Source organism: Glycine soja, chromosome 14 (genome assembly GCF_004193775.1).
Source record: "Glycine soja cultivar W05 chromosome 14, ASM419377v2, whole genome shotgun sequence".
NCBI classification, from domain to species: Eukaryota; Viridiplantae; Streptophyta; class Magnoliopsida; order Fabales; family Fabaceae; genus Glycine; species Glycine soja.
Window position 1 is genome coordinate 10,109,954 of NC_041015.1, and position 18,314 is coordinate 10,128,267.

The 18,314-nt window shown below is 35.8% G+C and overlaps 2 protein-coding genes across 2 annotated transcripts; both read left to right on the plus strand.

Annotated features, from left to right (window-relative positions):
• The first annotated feature begins 815 nt into the window (after window positions 1-815).
• LOC114384579 (17.9 kDa class II heat shock protein-like) lies at window positions 816-1,596 on the plus strand. Its single transcript, XM_028344278.1, has one exon. The coding sequence runs from the start codon at window positions 910-912 to the stop codon at window positions 1,387-1,389; it is 480 nt and encodes a 159-aa protein (XP_028200079.1). The 5' UTR covers window positions 816-909; the 3' UTR covers window positions 1,390-1,596.
• An 11,183-nt stretch (window positions 1,597-12,779) lies between these two features.
• LOC114383786 lies at window positions 12,780-15,914 on the plus strand. Its single transcript, XM_028343525.1, has 3 exons — window positions 12,780-12,944; window positions 15,103-15,708; window positions 15,795-15,914. The coding sequence occupies exons 1-3, from the start codon at window positions 12,780-12,782 to the stop codon at window positions 15,912-15,914; spliced, it is 891 nt and encodes a 296-aa protein (XP_028199326.1).
• Window positions 15,915-18,314: the final 2,400 nt, after the last annotated feature.

Here is an 18,314-nt window from a genome sequence, read left to right on the forward strand (position 1 = left end):
TGACCTATTCCACCCCTAATGATAGGAGTTTCCTTTCTAAGTATGTGACCAGTTAAAAAACTTATATTTCCTTACATTTATATAAATTATAGTTATACCACCTGTTTTTAGAGATCACGAATCAGATTGATTCTTTAAAGTTTTCCTTTAATTAGTGGATCTAGATCCTTTTCTCTCTCTCTCTTTTTCTTTTTATCAATATTAAATCGAATTGAACGAGTTTCCATGTGATCAAATTTAATAACCATTATGAAAATGATTTAGAGAAAATCTTGATATGCAAAATTGTACTTGGATTCAAATGCCAAATATTTTTTGAAAGAATTCGTACTCTTATATGTACAATTGGTCTTAAAAATAAATAATTTCACTCTTTTTTTTTTGTTAATGATAACATTTTAGAATAGAATATTATATATGTAATTGGTGGATTACAACCTTTTTATACAAAATGATACGCTTTAAACTTTTTGATATTTTTATTTTGGTCTTTATAGAAATAAAAATATTTACTTTTTTAAGATTTACACATTAAAAAATTCATAAAATAAGATGCCCTTAATTTAAAAAATTAATAAGAACTTTAAAACGGATAATCTTTTAAATAACCTTATATAATACACATTATTAATTAAGGGCAGAATGTCCAAAAATATCTCTGACTCAATCGAAAATTAAGGAAAGCGTGATGGATTTGAAAGCTTCTATTGTATGTAACCGAACCTGCTGGAAGTTCCACATCACTCTATGTTTTCTCCAGAAACTTCCATTTCTTTCTCGAGTAATCTATCTACCCGTTTAAATAGCCATACTCACCCTTTCTCGTCCTCAAAGAAAAAATAAAGGCAAAAGCAAATAACTATTACCAACAAACTCTACTTTCGGCAACCTTCAATTTTTTTGAAAGTCATGGATTTCAGAGTGATGGGTTTGGAGCCTCCGTTGTTCCACACGCTGCAACACATGATGGACATGTCAGAGGACGCTGCAGGGGAAAACAAGACGTACAGTGCTCCGACACGGTCATACGTTCGAGACGCCAAAGCAATGGCTGCAACACCTGCGGATGTGAAGGAATATCCCAACTCCTACGTGTTCGAGATCGACATGCCGGGTTTGAAATCTGGGGACATAAAGGTTCAGGTTGAAGACGACAACGTGCTTCTGATTAGTGGGGAGAGAAAGAGGGATGAAGAAAAAGAAGGGGTGAAGTATCTGAGAATGGAGAGAAGGGTTGGGAAGTTCATGCGCAAGTTTGTGTTACCTGAGAATGCCAACACTGATGCAATCTCTGCAGTGTGTCAAGATGGGGTGCTTAGTGTCACTGTGCAGAAATTGCCTCCTCCTGAGCCCAAGAAACCCAGAACCATTGAGGTTAAGGTTTTCTGAGGTTTCAATCGAATGCTCACGAACCAATTATCTTTGTTCGAATAAATGTAACGGGAACAATATTAGCTTTAGTGAGGACCAACTATTGGTGTTCCTCTGTGTTTGTATTGCAGTGGTTCTGTTTCTTAGGTTGGCTTGTCACTTGTGTATGGAAATATGATACTACTACTATAATGAGATTTTATTGAATGCTTTATTAATTTGCCACTCTTTATTTTTTTTTGAAGAAATTAATTTGCCACTTATTGCGTTATTTTTTTTTTCTTCCAGAAAGATAGGCAAAGACTCAGACTCAACAATAATAGGAATTCCAATTGCAGCACACTGGAAATATATTAAAGGAAAGAAAAAAGAGATACATGAACAATGCATGGGGGGCATCTAATCAGGGTCGACCTGAGCTTTGTTTGGAGGTGTCACGATACAGAATAATAGTTAAAAAAGGTCCAAATTGAATATATTATTTTCATAAGTTTATATTAAATGAATTTTCAACCCATCTTAACATAACATGCGTTAGATTTATGATAATAAATTTAAAATATTTAATTATTTTTAAAGATTTGTCTTTTTAACAAAATAAGAAACATAAATAAAAACTCAAATTATAAAGTAAATAAAATTAAACATTAGTATATTAATAAAGAATCAAAATACATGTAAACTTTAATATTAAATATTTTTTCAATAATGGACGACAGAATTTGATTATTTTCATTGAGAGAAAACGATACATTTTATTGTGACACAGATACATAAAATCTTGGATAGAATCCATCCTGCATCTAAGCAAACCCATGAAATCTATCTAAATGGTGAAATGACCAAAGGGTAATTTCTTTTGAAATTTATTAAATGGGAGCAAATTTTGAGTTGATACCTAAATAGAGTTATGAAGTTATAAAAAATTGATTTTTTTTTATTGAAGTCGTAAAAACTGAAAAAACTGAGCGACTTTAGTTTTTTTTTTTTATATGAAGTCGTTACTACTTTAAATAAAATCTTTTGTGACTTCAATTTTTTTTATTTTTAAATGACTGATATTAAAAATTAATATTAACTTAAAGTTTATCGAGTAATATTAAATTTTTTAAATATTTTTTAAATTATATTAACTTAAAATTTATCAAATAATATTAATTTTTTTAAAATTTTAATTAATTTTTACATTTAACATTAAGTAAACTAACAATTCCGTATAGCACTATTAATGAATTTTATTTCATAAAATTATTTTAATATTAACAACAAAAAATAACTTAATAATAAAAGTAGTTGTTAAAATAAAAATAACAGAATACATTAATATAAAATGAACAATACAAATTAAACACAAATATAAAATTAAAAAGTAGAAATAATATTAGTCGTCAACATGCTTGTATGAATAATTATTGTGATTATATTCTATACAATAAATATTTCTTAGGTCTTTTTGGAATTGATTCGTTCATCTCATTATACTAATAACTGGTCTTTTCACTGTGTCTTTTTGTTTTGAAGTATCAGATATAAAATAAGATCTAAATATTCAGGTCATTTATCTCTATTTTCAAGGGAATGAAATTAATGCGGATAAAATTTATAAATATTTTTCAACTTTTATATATATATATATATATATATATATATATATATATATACCATTTATTTATTTCATTTAAATTTAAGTCTTTTGTTTACATTATTTTTTCTAATTTAAAAAACAAATAATAATCCTTAATAGTAAAAAAATATAGAAAATATTAAGTAAAACAATATACAAAAATATAGAAAATATTAATTTAATTTAAAGTTGTTAGAAATTAAGTTAAAAATAAAAAATTTAGGATGACTTTAAAGTTGTATAACATTTTATAATTTCAAATAAATAATTAAAAAAATTGAACAACTTTGGACTTGTTAATTATTTTATGACTTCATATAAAAATTTTAAAAAATAGAAGTGATTCACTTGTTACAACTTAAAAAAAAAAAAAAACTGAAGTCGTTTAACTTTTTATGATTTGATTATTAGAAGTCATAAAAAATGATATGACTTATTCTTATTTGAGTATTAATTCAAAATTTGTCATTGATAAATTTCAAAAATAAAGTTAGGCCCTTTTAATCATTGGGCCAGTCTTAAGGTGTAATTTGCGAAACAAAATACTATCACCACAGTGAATTCATTCCTAATAAAACAAGTAATATCCCACCAACAAGATTCTTGTATATTGCTTATGTGAGAGGTCAACTTATACATGTACACTTTCCCTTCACCAAAAATATGAGATATTTTAAAATTTAATGTTTAGTAAAATGTAAAAAATTAAACCATCTATATATTTCTAAACCTTCCAGGAATAAATTCAGAATTTTAAAAGCTGGAACAACAAAAATGGAATCAGACTGCAACGACATTTAGTCCAGCTCTTCTTAAAAGCTAATTAAACAGCAACAGTAGCCCCCATGAACTCAACATAAGAAGAGTTAATTGAACCAATATGAGCACTGAAACATCCATGCACACCACTCAAATATAATTTGTCTCTTTACACGTGAGTTTATTTATCATGCATTATTAATATAAAATAATTATATTATAAATTAATAAAAAGTATTGATGTTATATTTTAAAAATAATTATGATAAAAATTAGCGTACTTACATGGTAACTGAATTTCAATTAATTCAAAATTTTGTATGTAAGGACGTGCTAGTTATTATTATGGAATTTAGGGTAGAACTAATTTGATCTTGCTCTCAAAATTTGTTATTTACTATGCCTTTTCTGTTCTGTGTTAATTAATTTGTCAGAATATACGGATAAAAAATTTGGCAATTGAAAGAATGGATGATACTTGAATTTTGCTTTATGATATGAAGAAAATTATTTAGTAAATAAATGTGGGTTTAGGTTTGCATATATATTTTGAAAATAAAACAATAAATTAAGATATTAATATTTTATTATCTAATTTATTTCATATTTATATATTACTTAAATCAATTCTTTAAACTAATAAATTTAAAATAAAAATGACACCAATTACATAAATTACTGTATAATTAATGATATTATTTCAACAAATTTTAAAAAATTATTATATAATAAATATTATCAAGAAAAGAATTATTATATTATTTTGATTTTACAAATTATCATTTGCAATTAATGAATGTTAACTTATAATTTTTTTTTGTTATATATAATTTAAAAAATACAAGGAGTTGATTTACGAATTTATAAACTAATCATTTTGCAAGTTTTATTATTTTAAATTTGAATTATATTTTCTTTAATTTAATAATTTTTTAAAATTTATGGACATACTATGTTGCAATTAATTTATTTTGGTAGATTTCAGTTTATTTAAATATTTTATTTGTTATGTTTTGTAATAGAGACATCAAGTAAATATTTTTTCGAATTAAAATGTAAATACTAAGTCTAAGTATAGGTATTTAAGAACCTATATAATTAGGATTATAGGGGAGTAGACAAAAATATGGTTTCTGTTGAGGAGGGAGACAAAGGGGTCCATCTCTTCTCTGGAAGAGGATCTTTTGAGAGGAGTACGAAGAAGGTGAAGGAGGGAGAAACACTGGTTAGTGAGGGAGCTTAGGGGGAAGATGGTGTCGCATTTTCATATAAAGATAGTGTTAGCTATCGGGACTAAAGCAAATGTAAATAAGAAGGATAAAGGGAATTAGGCAATCGGTTCTGCCTTTCTTCATTTCATTCCTCATATATATAGGAGTTTACAAGCACGAAAAGGCTGTCCTAATCTTGGGCCAGCTTTGAATTACAATAATTAGAAAATGACTAAATCTGCTATAACAAAATGGTGAGAATATTCTGATCTTTGTCTCCTATTTTGCTGCTATCCGTTACATGTTATCACTGAGGTGCGTTGGCCTTTTGATAGTGCGCTTGGGTCTGTTGTCTCTTATGGGGGTGCTGTCTCCTATAGGGGTGGTGGTGCTGCTATCAATGCCCCTCGTCCGAGAGACTAACCTTGTCCTTAAAGGTTATAAATGGCACATACATCATACCAAAGCTCCCAACTGGTATCTTCAGGAGCTAATCTGGACCACTCGACAAGAGCTTGTTTGGAAGGAGGCACAATTGTATTGTCCCACTTCCAAGCAAGAACCTAAAGGGGTTCAACTACTGGGTGATTGTCAGAACTCAATGGGGGTCAAGGGATTCCCCCTTATGGTATTCATAAATCATAAATGGTAAAATGATTGTTTTTTCGATAGTTAGGTCATTCTGAATATCTAAATTTTTTTTATATCAAATTTAAAATAATTGAGTTAAAAATTGATGATGACGTGCTAAAGGTCTTAGTACAATTTAACTACTAGAAACAATTTTGTCTAATAGAAATTTTAGCTGTTTTTAATAAATCGATAACTAAAATGGAAAACGACATATCTCGGTCGCAACATGATTCAGTGCAAAATTAGTATTATTTAATTGTAGTTTTTCTTGTATTTTCTGTTTGTTTCAACTCTCTTTTAATTTAATGTAATGTTTAAATTGGTGTCCATTAGCTAATGAAACCATATATTTGTTATTTTAAAAGTACTTATTTATGTCCTATTTTTTTAAAGTTATCTCAACAAAGCAACACAATTAGTGGAAATAACATGCATAGCGTAACAAAATGTCAACAAAATAATTATTTACAAAAACGAAAATGGAAATAACATTTTATGTTCATTCTTCACCTAAATCAACAAATTCGGTTTTCAGCTTTGACAAATTTGTGTAATGCTACATTTTGCCTATGTATGGGGTGGGCTACTGCTTTGCTTGATAATGACAATGTGTATTCCACAACAACGTCAATGGTGATAAATGATAATGGTCTCGTAAAAAAACCTGTTACATAATCACAAACAAATTCAATGTAAGATAACCAACAACGTTGTCAACCTTTATACTAACATAATAATAATGCAATTACCTAAACAAAATGATTCTCATACACATGACCAATGTATATTATGCGATGCACAAAAGAATATGGTGGTGGTTGACTTTTAAGAGGAAAAAATGTCATACTTTGTTGTCGTGAAAGAGAAACAACGATCACGTTGTATCGTGAAGTAATGACATATCCCATATCCGTAATATTCATCCACTTGTCTATGGTAACCTACATGTAACATACAACAAATAGAGGTTACTTAAATGTTATTTTAAGAAAAAGTGATAACAATAAACTTACACACCATAGATAATCCATCATCAAGTAGGGAATGCTTTAATTCCTCAAATCTCTTTATGCCACCAAGCAGGTTGATATACTCTTCCTACCAGCGTGTGAATTCTTTATGCAGATGGTTGTGCACGAATGACCACAAATCTTCACCCATACCCAATAAGGCAGCTATTGCACGATAATCACAGTTACCATCCGCTTTGACAACAATAATATTTTCAATAGAATCCTGGATGCACGGATGAAATTGATCCAACATTGGAATATTCCGTCTCTGTATTGGTTGCTCAGATGATGATGCACCATGTTTCATAGAAGAATTACTATTTTGCACTGAGTGTAACGCATCAACATAATCCCAATAAGACAAATCACGTTTTGTTGACTTTTGTTGTTTGGTCAGTGGTTTTTTTGGAGCACCATTGATCTTCACCTTTTCTGGAGGAGGACATATAGAGTTCATATTAGGATAAGCAATTTCCCGAAACTTTGTCTTCAAATGCACTTTGCCATAAACATCGAGCTGCTCAAATTGCTTCAATATGATTTCCATCTCCTCAGTTATGGTCACCTCAACCTCACATAACCCTTGATTTGAAAATTTGAGCCTACGTCAAAAAATGTGGATTGTCTCTAGTGGTATGGAGCCAACAACATATTTAGACAACTCACATGCACATGGAAGACCGTGGGTAGTCCTCATGACACATCTACAACGTGAAGGGTTTTTGCCTGCATAAGCTACACGCTCATACTCATCAACAATTTCATTTAAAGCGTACCTTGATACCATGTCAAGTAGTTTTTTGTAAGGTAAGTTTAAACACATGCCCAATGATGTGCATACTTGTCTCAAAAGATGCTTTAATTTGGGTGTGTTGAAGTGTCATCATGTTGTTCATTGTTTCCCAAACACTGCATATGTCACCAAGGCTGTTTTGTAGAAGTCTCTTTAATGACCAATGAACACTCTCAATCCTACAAATGAAATATACAACAATGTATAAACAACTGCAACATTTTCAATTAAGTCAACACTTAAACAAATCAACACAAACAAAAACTAATATTGATACCTGTTAGTGTTAATTGTTATTCATGAGCTTTAACTACATTAAAAATAAGTGAAAAAGTAGCAATGTGCCTCTAATTTATGGTTTCTTTTGTGAGAATTGTAAATAATTTTTTCTTGTATGAATTTATAAAGTAGAAACTCCATTTTTTTTGACTAATGTTGAATTTAACTTGGTTTTTAGGCTAAAGAAGAGAAGGTGTTGAAATGCTGTTGAAGGACTCGCTCAGCGAGCCAGATTGGCTAAGTGAGGCTCATTCGCTTAGTGAGGAAACCAACTTGCTGAGTGAATGCAAAACCCTAGAGAATATTAAGCCAGAGAGCAGCGCGCTTAGCGCGCAGCCAGCCCGTCCAACGAGGACGTTGTCTCTTCTCGCGCTTAGCTCGTTCAGGCCCGCTTAGCACATAGCCACTTACTCTCGCTTAGCGAGACATGCTTGCTAAGCACGCCTTCATATGCTGAGAAGCCTAAGAGCCTTTAAAACACTGAGTTAGAGGGAAATGAAAGGACACTACATGAAACAGAAGGAAGAAGGCCATAGGCTGGAGAGAAGACATTTTCTTCATCCCTTTACCATTTTCTTTCATTCAAACACCATTTCCTCTTTGTATTAAGTCCTCATTGTTAATGAAGGGCTAGAAACTTCATTGTTGGGGAGTTATTCTACTGAGCACTCTTAATGTAAACTTCTAACTATCTATTTAATGTTATTTCTAGTGTTCTTTGCTTCTATCTGTGTTTATTTTACGTACTTGTGACTTGATCATCCATTCGTATGTTTAGTTAGGTTTTGAGTGTTGGAAAATGCTTAGAATCCTTAGTACTTGGTAGAGCAGCTAGAGGTCTTTTTATCTAGGAATAGAATGCAGTAATCTAGTATATTTTGTGCCGTGTGCGTACTGCAACTCCCTTAGAACGAGTTTGTTGAGGAATCAAGAACAAAAACTAAGAGAGTTAGACTCGTTCATGTGAGAAATCATGGTCTGAGTAAATCGATGGTGCAAGAACACTAGAATAATGTTAAATAGAGAAAAATATTTTAGTACGGTAAGAGGAAGTTCAGTAGAAGACTCCCTGACGCTTTTACTTTGATATTTATTCCATTTTACAACTTTGTGTTCATTTTGTCATTTGTTTAAGTAGCAAAATTAATTAAAGAAAATCAACCCATTAATGAATTCTTTATCTTTATTACCAAAGCTAAAAATGTTTACATATTAAATATACAACTTCTAAGTACAACAAATTTCCTGTGGACACGATATTCGGACTTACCTTTTTAAATACTACTCGTGGAAATTGGTATACTTGCCAATAGTTCAACAAGTTTTTGGCGTCGTTGTCAGGGAGTTTCTTTCTACTTAGATTGTATAATATAGTTTGGAAACATTTATTCTTTATTCATTGATTGTTTATTGTAAATATTTTCAATTCAATTTAATCTCTTGCCTTAGTTAACTGCTCTGTGGTAACTTGCTTCTTGTATGCGAGGTAAAACTCCAGCAAGGGACTTAGCTCCATTGGATTTGGAGATTGAAGCTACTTGCAGGAGGAACAACAAAAAAGAAAAAGAAAAGAAGAGAGCTACAAGAGAGGACAACTAATCCTAGTGGCGAGAGAATTTTGTCGTCTGAATCTTCTTCATCATTTCCAGTTGATTTGAGAGGAACCGAAGTTGGTGCATCTGAAGCTAGCACCATGGCAGACGATCAACCACAAAGGGAAACTCTTGAAGATTACTTCAACTCCACTATGTCGCAATTTTTCACCAGTATAGCGTGGCCGGAAGTTCAAGCTACAAATATCTCATATCCACATTCCTTGATTCAGCTGATTCAAGGGAATCTTTTCCATGGCTTTCAAAATGAATACCTTTATGCTCACCTAGCATCATATATTGAGATTTGTAACACTGTCAAGATAGCAGGAGTTCCTGAAGATGCTATCATACTAAATTTATTCTCATTCTCTTTAGCGGGTGAAGCTATTAGATGGCTGCAATCTTTCAAAGGAAATAGTTTGAAGACATGGGAAGAAGTGATGGAGAAATTTCTAAAGAAATACTTCCTTGAATCCAAGACAACTGAAGGAAAAGCAACAATTTCTTTATTCCATCAATTCCACGATGAATCCTTGAGTGAAGCTTTGGAGCGCTTCCGTGGTTTGCTCTAGAAGACTCCCACTCATGGATTCACTGAACCAATTCAGTTGAATATATTCATTGACGGTTTGAGGCCATAATCTAAGCAATTATTGGATGCTTCAGTCGGAGGGAAGATAAAATTGAAGACTCCAAAAGAAGCAATGGAGCTGATTGAGAACATGGCAGCCAGTGACCATGCTATTTTGCGTGATAGAATGCACATCCCCACAAAAACAAGTCTGTTGGAGCTTTCATCACAAGATGCGCTGTTGGCCCAAAATAAGCTGTTGGCTAAACAATTTGAGTCACTCACAGAAACCTTAAGCAAATTGCCAACACAGCTGAAGCAGCTCAATCGAGTCATTCAACAGTTATGCAAATTGGAGGCTGTAGTATCTGTGGAGGGGCTCGCGAATCTGGTTGTTGTATGGCCCAAGATGATGCAGCTAAAGAAGTTAATTATATGGCAAACCAGAAGATATAAGGATTTCACACAGGTGGTTTTTTAGGATACGAGCTAGGAGGAAACTTTAATCAGAATCAAGGACAAGGCTGGAGGTCACATCCAGGAAATCAGTTCAACAAGGACCAAAGAGGGTCTTCTAATTGACCTCCTAACCAAGGGCCAAACCTATATGATCGAACCACCAAGCTGGAGGATACCTTGACTCAGTTTGTGCATGTCTCAATGTCCAATCATAAGAGTACTGAGTTAGCAATTAAGAACCTGGAAATCCAAGTGGGGCAGTTGGCCAAGCAAATAGCAGAAAATTCCTCAGGGAGTTTTGGAGCAAATAATGAAAAAAATCCCAAGGAGGAATGCAAAGCTGTAGTCACTAGAAGCCAAAGGAGAGTGTTTGTGGGTGATGAGAGTCAAAGCAATGAAGGAGTGTTAGGAGCAGAGAAAGAGAAAGAGGAAGAACAGACGAGAGAAAAAGAAATAAGTGAGAACGAGGAAGCAGAAAATGAGAAAAAGAATAAAAAGAGAGAAAGTGAGGGAGCAGAGAGAAAAAAAAGGGTGAAGATATAAAGACTAAAAGTGAGCTGGTGAGAGAAAGAAAGAAAAAGGTTGTCCCCAACTCAGGAAAGGAAGCACCACACCCTTTGGTGTCATCCAAAAAAGACAAGGAGTGATACTTTGCTCGCTTCCTTGATATTTTCAAGAAGTTGAAAATTACTATTCCCTTTGAGGAAGCCTTGCAACATATGCCACTTTACACTATGTTTTTGAAGGATTTGTTGACCAAGAAGGGTAAATACATCAATAATGAAAACATCGTGGTGGAAGGTAATTGTAGTGCAGTTATTTAGAAAATCCTTCCACCATAGTACAAAGATCCAGGGAGCATGACTATCCTGTGCTTAATAGGTGCTGTATCAGTAGGAAAAACACTTATCGATTTGGGGGCTAGCATTAATATGATGCCCCTATCTGTGTGCAGAAGGATCGGGAACCTAGAGATTGCACCAACCAGAATGACATTGCAGCTTGCTGATCGTTCAATTACAAGACCCTACAATGTGGTGGAGGATGTGTTGGTCAAGGTTCGTCAATTCACATTCCTCGTGGATTTTGTGATCATGGATATAGAGGAAGATGCTAAAATTCCGTTGATCTTAGGCCGTCCTTTCATGTTGATGGCTAAGTGTGTAGTGGATATGGGAAATGGTAACCTAGAAATGAGTGTCGATGATCAAAAGGTTACCTTCAATTTATTCGACGCAATTAAGCATCCAAATGACCACAAGGCCTGTTTTACGATGGAGGCAGTTGAGCATGAGGTGGCCATGGTAGTTCAAGGTATGGCATCTCAATCCCTATTAGAGAAAGCTCTGACTAATGCTTGGAGTGCCTTACATAGGAAGAAGAAAGAGAGTTAAAGAAGCGTCTGGAAGAGTTGGATGGGTTGAAAGGAAGCCCTTCAGAAAAAGTTTTGTTTGAAGAATTGAAGAAGGACTCTCCTACAGAGAAGGCTAAGGTGGACCTGAAGATCTTGCCGGAGCATTTGAAGTACGTGTTCTTAGAAGATAATGAGGCAAGACCAATAGTGATTAGCAACTTTCTAACTTATGAAGAGGAATCTTGGCTGGTGAAAGTCCTGAAAAAGCATAAGGCAGTGATCGGATGGCACATATCAGACCTTAAGAGAATTAGCCCTTCCTACTGCATGCACAAAATCAATATGGAAGTTGACTACAAACCTGTGAGATAGCCACAATGAAGACTTAATCCTTCTATGAAGGAAGAAGTGCGCAAAGAAGTGCTCAAGTTGCTGGAAGCAGGACTCATCTATCCCATTTCTAATAGTGCTTGGGTGAGCCCCGTACAAGTAGTCCCTAAGAAGGGTAGCATGACAGTGATAAGAAATGAAAAGAATGATTTGATTTCCTCAAGAACAGTCACAGGGTGGCGCATGTGCATCGATTATAGGAAGCTGAATGATGCAACAAGGAAATATCATTTTCCTCTTCCTTTCATGGATCAGATGCTTGAACGATTAGCTGTTCAATCATTCTATTGTTTTCTGGATGGCTACTCTGGATATAATCAGATTGTTGTGGACCCAAATTATCAAGAGAAGACCGCATTCACTTGCCCATTTGGCGTGTTTGCTTACAGAAGAATTCCCTTTGGGCTTTGCAATGCTCCTGCTACTTTTCAAAGATGTATGATGATAATATTTGCTGACATGGTAGAGAAGTGTATTGAAGTATTTATGGATGACTTCTCAGTGTTCGACTCATCATTTGATTGTTGTCTAGCCAATTTGGAGCTGGTGTTGCAACGCTGTGAAGAGACAAATCTGGTGCTCAACTGGGAAAAATGCCCTTCACAACTTCATGGTCCAAGAAGGGATCATTTTGGGGAACAAGATTTTTGTGAGGGGAATCAAGGTGGATAAAGCAAAAAATGATGTTATTGAAAAACTACTTCAACCAGTTAATGTTAAGGGAGTAATGAGCTTTCTGGGACATGCTGGATTCTATAGGCGGTTTATTAAAGACTTTTCGAAAATTGCCAAGCCGATGAGTAATTTACTCAATAAGGACGTTGTGTTCTTATTTGATGAAGATTGTTTAAAGGCATTCAACACTTTAAAGACCAGCCTAGTATCTGCTCCCGTAATTACAACACCGGATTGGAGCTAGGAGTTTGAGCTTATGTGTGACGCAAGTGACTATGCTGTGTTAGGCCAGAGGAAAGGCAGGGTTTTTCATGCCATCTACTATGCGAGCAAGGTATTAAATGACGCTCAATTAAATTATGCCACCACAAAGAAAGAGATGCTTGCAATTGTCTATGCTCTGGAAAAAGTTAGATCATACCTGGTGGGATCGACTGTCATTGTGTACACTGATCATGCAACTATCAAATATCTGTTGACAAAGGCAGATTCTAAGCCCAGGTTAATTAGATGGGTCCTGTCGCAACCTACCATTCGGCGGGAGGGCGACGCGAGGGCTCACGGGTGCGTCTTCCAAGAAAGAAATACGCGCGGAGTCGCTACCAACGTTTATTTGAGGAAAACATCGGAAAAACCGAAAAAGACGTGGTCTACGAATTTTAAGTGAAAGGTTCGGGAGTTATATTTACGCACGAGGAAGGTATTAGCACCCCACGCGTCCGTCGCAAGAGACAACAACCTTTAATCAAATTTGCAAATATGACTTCAATTTATGTTATTTTCCCTTTTTTTACGTTCTTATGTCTTTTTATGCCTTTTTATATTTTTTATTTTTTTGTGGTCGACGAGGGTGTTTCCCTTGCTCATACGTATTCCTCAATTGTGATAAGGAAATCAGACCTACGTAGTTCTTTGAGAACTAAGCGTTGGTTAAGTTGTTTTTTATCCTTTTTTGCAAGATATGTTTTTATTGAATGAAAGATCATTTAAGGCGTTGGACCATTAAATAATCTTTCGATTCTTTAAAAGGGGAGAAAACATTAAGGCATTGGACCATTAATGATCTCTTATTATTATTTTTTTCGAAAGAGGTGACAAAGCTACGTTGTTGATTTTAGGCTTTAGAAATCCACGTTTAACCAATAAAGGCGAAAAAGACCATTTTAAGGCGTTGGACCTTAAAAATGGCTTTTTTAGGCGATGAAAAAAGTTTGATTTATGAATTGATTTTAGCCTTAGTTTCACTTAGGTTATTAGTCAATTCGATTAAGAAAGGAAAATCCCAAAGAAAAACTTCCGAATGATTTTTTTTATTATTTTACTAAAAGATATTTTTTTATTATTATATTATTATTTTGCCTCTTTTTTTGGTTTTAAACGTGGTTACGGCATGACCGAACGGTCGGATTTCATTTTAACAGAAATTAAGAGATGTTACAATACGAATGATCGGTGGAAAATTATTTTATTTTTGATTAGGCGAGAAAGTGACTTAAATAAATGATTAAAGCACGTCAAAAGGGGGTACGGAAAGTAAATGAACTGAAAATAAAAGCACGCGAAAAAAATGAGGACCACCAAGGGTACGTAGAATGAATTGAAAAGTTCGATTTCAGGAACTTATCGGTTGAAGACTGAAGAACGACGAAGAACGAATGAAGAACGACAAAGAGCGGTTGAAAATCTTCGCGAAATCACCCACGGAAACATCACGGAAGCGTTACGGAAGCGCCTCGGCTTGGATTTTCTTCATGAAAACAATTTTTCTCACTAATTTTAAGTGATCCTCAGATACCAGGAGGGTTGAACATTTTTGTTCTTCCCTCCTTCCCCTATTTATAGGGAAAAGAAGGAGAAGCTTGCCACCCATCTCGCCCAGGCGAGCTAGGTTGCTTCCTCCAGTAGGCACCGCCTTCTGGAGAACTTCCTGGAAGGCCCAAGTGGGCTTGGTTGCTATTTGCAACCCCTGTTTACTAAATACACCCCTTGCTCTTTTTTTTTTTTGCTGATTCTTTTTTCGTAACGTTACAGAAACTTACGGATTACGTAACGATACTTGTTTTCTTTCCGTAATGTTACGGAACCTTACGGATTATGTAATCATCCCTTTTTTGCCTTCCAGAATTTACGGATTGCGCACTAACACTTCCTTTTAACTTCCGGCATGTCACGGAACTTCACGAATTGTGCTCCAATGCCTTCTTTTGACTTCCGACATGTCTTGGAACTTCACGAATTGCCTAACGATGGGTGCCAGGTACCTCGAAGTGGTCAAACGAGGGTCGCATCCCAACAACGAATGGTCCCCGGACGAAATTAGGGTATGACAGGTCCTGTTGCTGCAAGAATTTGATCTAGTCATTCAAGACTAAAAGGGATCAGAAAATCTGGTAGCTGCCCACTTGTCAAGACTAGTAAATGAAGAAGTTACCTTGAAGGAACTGGAAATAAGAGATGACTTTCCAGATGAATTGTCGTTAGTGGTGAACGAGAGGCCATGGTTCGCTGATTTGGCCAACTTTAAGGCAACAGGAATCCATCCAAAGGATCTGAATTGGCAGCAGAAGAAGAAATTCTTGCATGATGCTCGCTTTTATGTCTGGGATGATCCACATTTGTTTAAGATTGGAGCTGATAACCTTTTGAGGAGATGTGTGACGAGAGAGGAATCTAAAAGCATATTGTGGCACTTCCGTAATTCACCTTGTGGACGTCATTATAGTGGGGACGAGACAACAACGAAGGTCTTGCAATCAGGATTCTTTTGGTCTTCAGTTTTCAGCGATGCCCATGAGCATGCAACTAAGTGCGATCAATGTCAAAGGATGGGAAACATATCAAGGCGAAATGATTGCTGGGGTATCGAATTTGTAGGTCCACTTCCCCCATCTTATGGGAATGAATACATCATTGTAGCTGTCGATTATGTGTCCAAATGGGTTGAAGCAGTGGCTTCCCTAAAGAATGATGCCAAGATTGTCGTAAAATTTTTGAAGAAAAATATTTTTTCTCACTTTGGGGTACCGAGAGTTCTGATCAGTGATGGTGGATTTCATTTTTGCAATAGCCAACTTCAAAAGGTGTTGGGGCATTACAACGTCACACACAAGGTGGCTTCACCGTACCATCCAAAACAAATGGTCAAGCTGAGGTTTCCAACAGGGAACTGAAGAAGATTCTAGAGTAAACTGTGGCCTCTAAAAGAAGAGATTGGGCTATTAAGCTGGATGATGCCTTGGGGGCTTATCGGACTGCCTTTAAAACCCCCATAGGACTATCTCTATTTCAAATGGTTTATGGCAAAGCCTGCCACTTGCCAATAGAAATGGAGCATAAGGCATATTGGGCTTTGAAGTTCTTGAATTGTGATAAAGTTCTATCGGGGGAGAAGAGGAAGTTGCAGCTCTTAGAGTTGGAGGAAATGAGGCTGAATGCGTATGAGTCATCCAAGCTATACAAGCAGAAGCTGAAGGCGTATCATAATAAAAAGTTGCTGAAGAAGGACTTCCAGCCAAGCCAACAAGTTTTTCTTTTCAACTCAAGACTCAAGCTGTTTCCAGGCAAATTGAAGTCCAAATGGTCTGGGCCATTTACCATCAAAGAAGTGAAGCCATATGGAGCAATGGAGTTAATGGATCCTCAATCAACTACTTCTGAGAGAAGCTGGGTTGTGAACAGGCAAAGATTGAAGCTGTATCATAGTGGAAGCATTGAGAGATTAACCACCATCTTGCATTTACAAGACCCATAGAAGTGATATACGTCAAGCTAGTGACGTTAAAGAAGCGCTTACTGGGAGGCATCCCAGCTTTCTTACCTTTTCAATCTTTTATTTTTGTGTTGTAATGCATGTTAGTTAGATTGTGTTTTAGTTGATACTGCTAGGGAGAAGGGTGAAAGAGTATGAACTTAAAGGAAAGGGGTTGGCCACAAGCTTCTTTGAAGCTGCTTGGATAGGTTGAGTCTTACAAATTTTTCAGTCATCCAACTCGCTCAGCGTGACACCCGCGCTAAGTGAGAGACAGCCTACGCGTTGAGCGAGTAATACTCTCGCTAAGCGCACCAACCCTTCATCCAGTGGCAGATGGTGCGTCGCTAAGCGAGTGCATGCGCTAATCCCAAAACCTTCTCGGGTTGTGCCTCGCTAAGCGCACCAGCGCGCTAAGCACAAAACCTTCTATGTCTGAGCTTTTATGTTAATTGGGCTAAGCGAGATCATCTCGCTAAGCCCAAATGTCTCTGTGTAATGGCAATTGCACTAAGCGAGACCACGTCGCTAAGCGCTCCACCACCACTGCATCCACACTCACTTAATCCGCTAAGCGTGCCATGGCTCGGTTAGCAGAAGTTACAGACCAATCAGAGCTGTAGAACTCGCTAAGCGCGTACCTACGCGCCAAGACCAAAAACCTCTCGGGTTGACAATTTGGATAATTGAGATGAGTGAGTCTGTCTCGCTAAGCGTGCGAGTTTAAATTTTGAAAATTCAAACATCACAGAGTGCTCGCTCAGTGCGACACTCGCGCTTAGCGAGTCAATCGTAACTGCAAAAAGAAGACATAACTTCCTTAGGGCAGTTACATTTCTTATCTCTATAACTACAGTCTCCTTTTCTTCTACCTCATCATTTGCACTCTCTTTGTGTATTTCACTCTCTGCATTCTAAGTAAGTTCCTTTTTCCCCTCTTTTTATTTTCTGTTATGAAAACCCTAGGGTAGAAACCATACTTAGTTTATTTGCTTCTTTTGGTGTATGCTTTGATTATGGCTAGTTAAATGTTTATGTAGTGAGTAGTTAGTGTCATTGTCTGTCACATTTTGTTGCTGATTTGTTCAGGCTTAGCCTCAAGCTTCTAATCCTGTATGGTAGCTTAAGGAGTTGAGGCTAACAGGCCTCGCATTCTGGGTTTGCGATAAACTCGCTAAGCGAGCTTGTGTCGCTAAACGAGTTTATACATTTTTAAGATTTTCTGGGTTTTAGGATGAACTCGCTAAGCGTGCCCTGTTCCGCTAAGCGAGTTCATCAAGTTTGTTTAAATTTTTGCAGTTTAGGATGAACTCGTTCAGCCATTGCCTTACAGCTTAGCGAGTCTTTGAGGATTAGTTATATTTTCTGGGATTTTATGAACTTGCTAAGCCAGCCATCCGTGCTTAGCGAGCACACTTAGTTTGATATGAAACTTTGAGGCTTTCTGCATTCCATCAGTAGCTTAACACGTCATACGCGTTAAGCCCAATTTTGTCTCTGTAATAAAATTGGGCGAAGTGAGCCTGTCTTGCTAAGCCCAAAGCAATTTAGATTTTTGAATGTTTGTTCATGCGCTAAACGCGTCATGTGCACTAAGCGCAAATACCTCTCTGTCAAAGAATAAGGCTTAGCGAGCCTGCCTCGCTAAGCCACCATTGTTATCTGTAGTGAGTCTCGCTAAGTTCCCACTGGCGCTAAGCCTAGTTCTGTTTCAGTTCATAGTCACGCTAAGCACGCCCTACGCGCTAAGCACAATTTCCTCTTTGTCTGGAATAAGGCTTAGCGAGTTACACTCGCTTAGCCACTGTTATCTTTCGGCTAAGCGCGTTGCTCGCGCTA

Bases quoted from the DNA above. Each gene is read 5' to 3' on its own strand.
- LOC114384579 (XM_028344278.1), top strand. From the start codon at position 910: ATGGATTTCAGAGTGATGGGTTTGGAGCCTCCGTTGTTCCACACGCTG.
- LOC114383786 (XM_028343525.1), top strand. From the start codon at position 12,780: ATGAGCTTTCTGGGACATGCTGGATTCTATAGGCGGTTTATTAAAGAC. The intron at 12,945-15,102 runs GTAATTACAACA...CAAGACTAAAAG, and splicing joins CCAGCCTAGTATCTGCTCCC to GGATCAGAAAATCTGGTAGC. The intron at 15,709-15,794 runs GTAAAATTTTTG...TTTTTGCAATAG, and splicing joins AGAATGATGCCAAGATTGTC to CCAACTTCAAAAGGTGTTGG.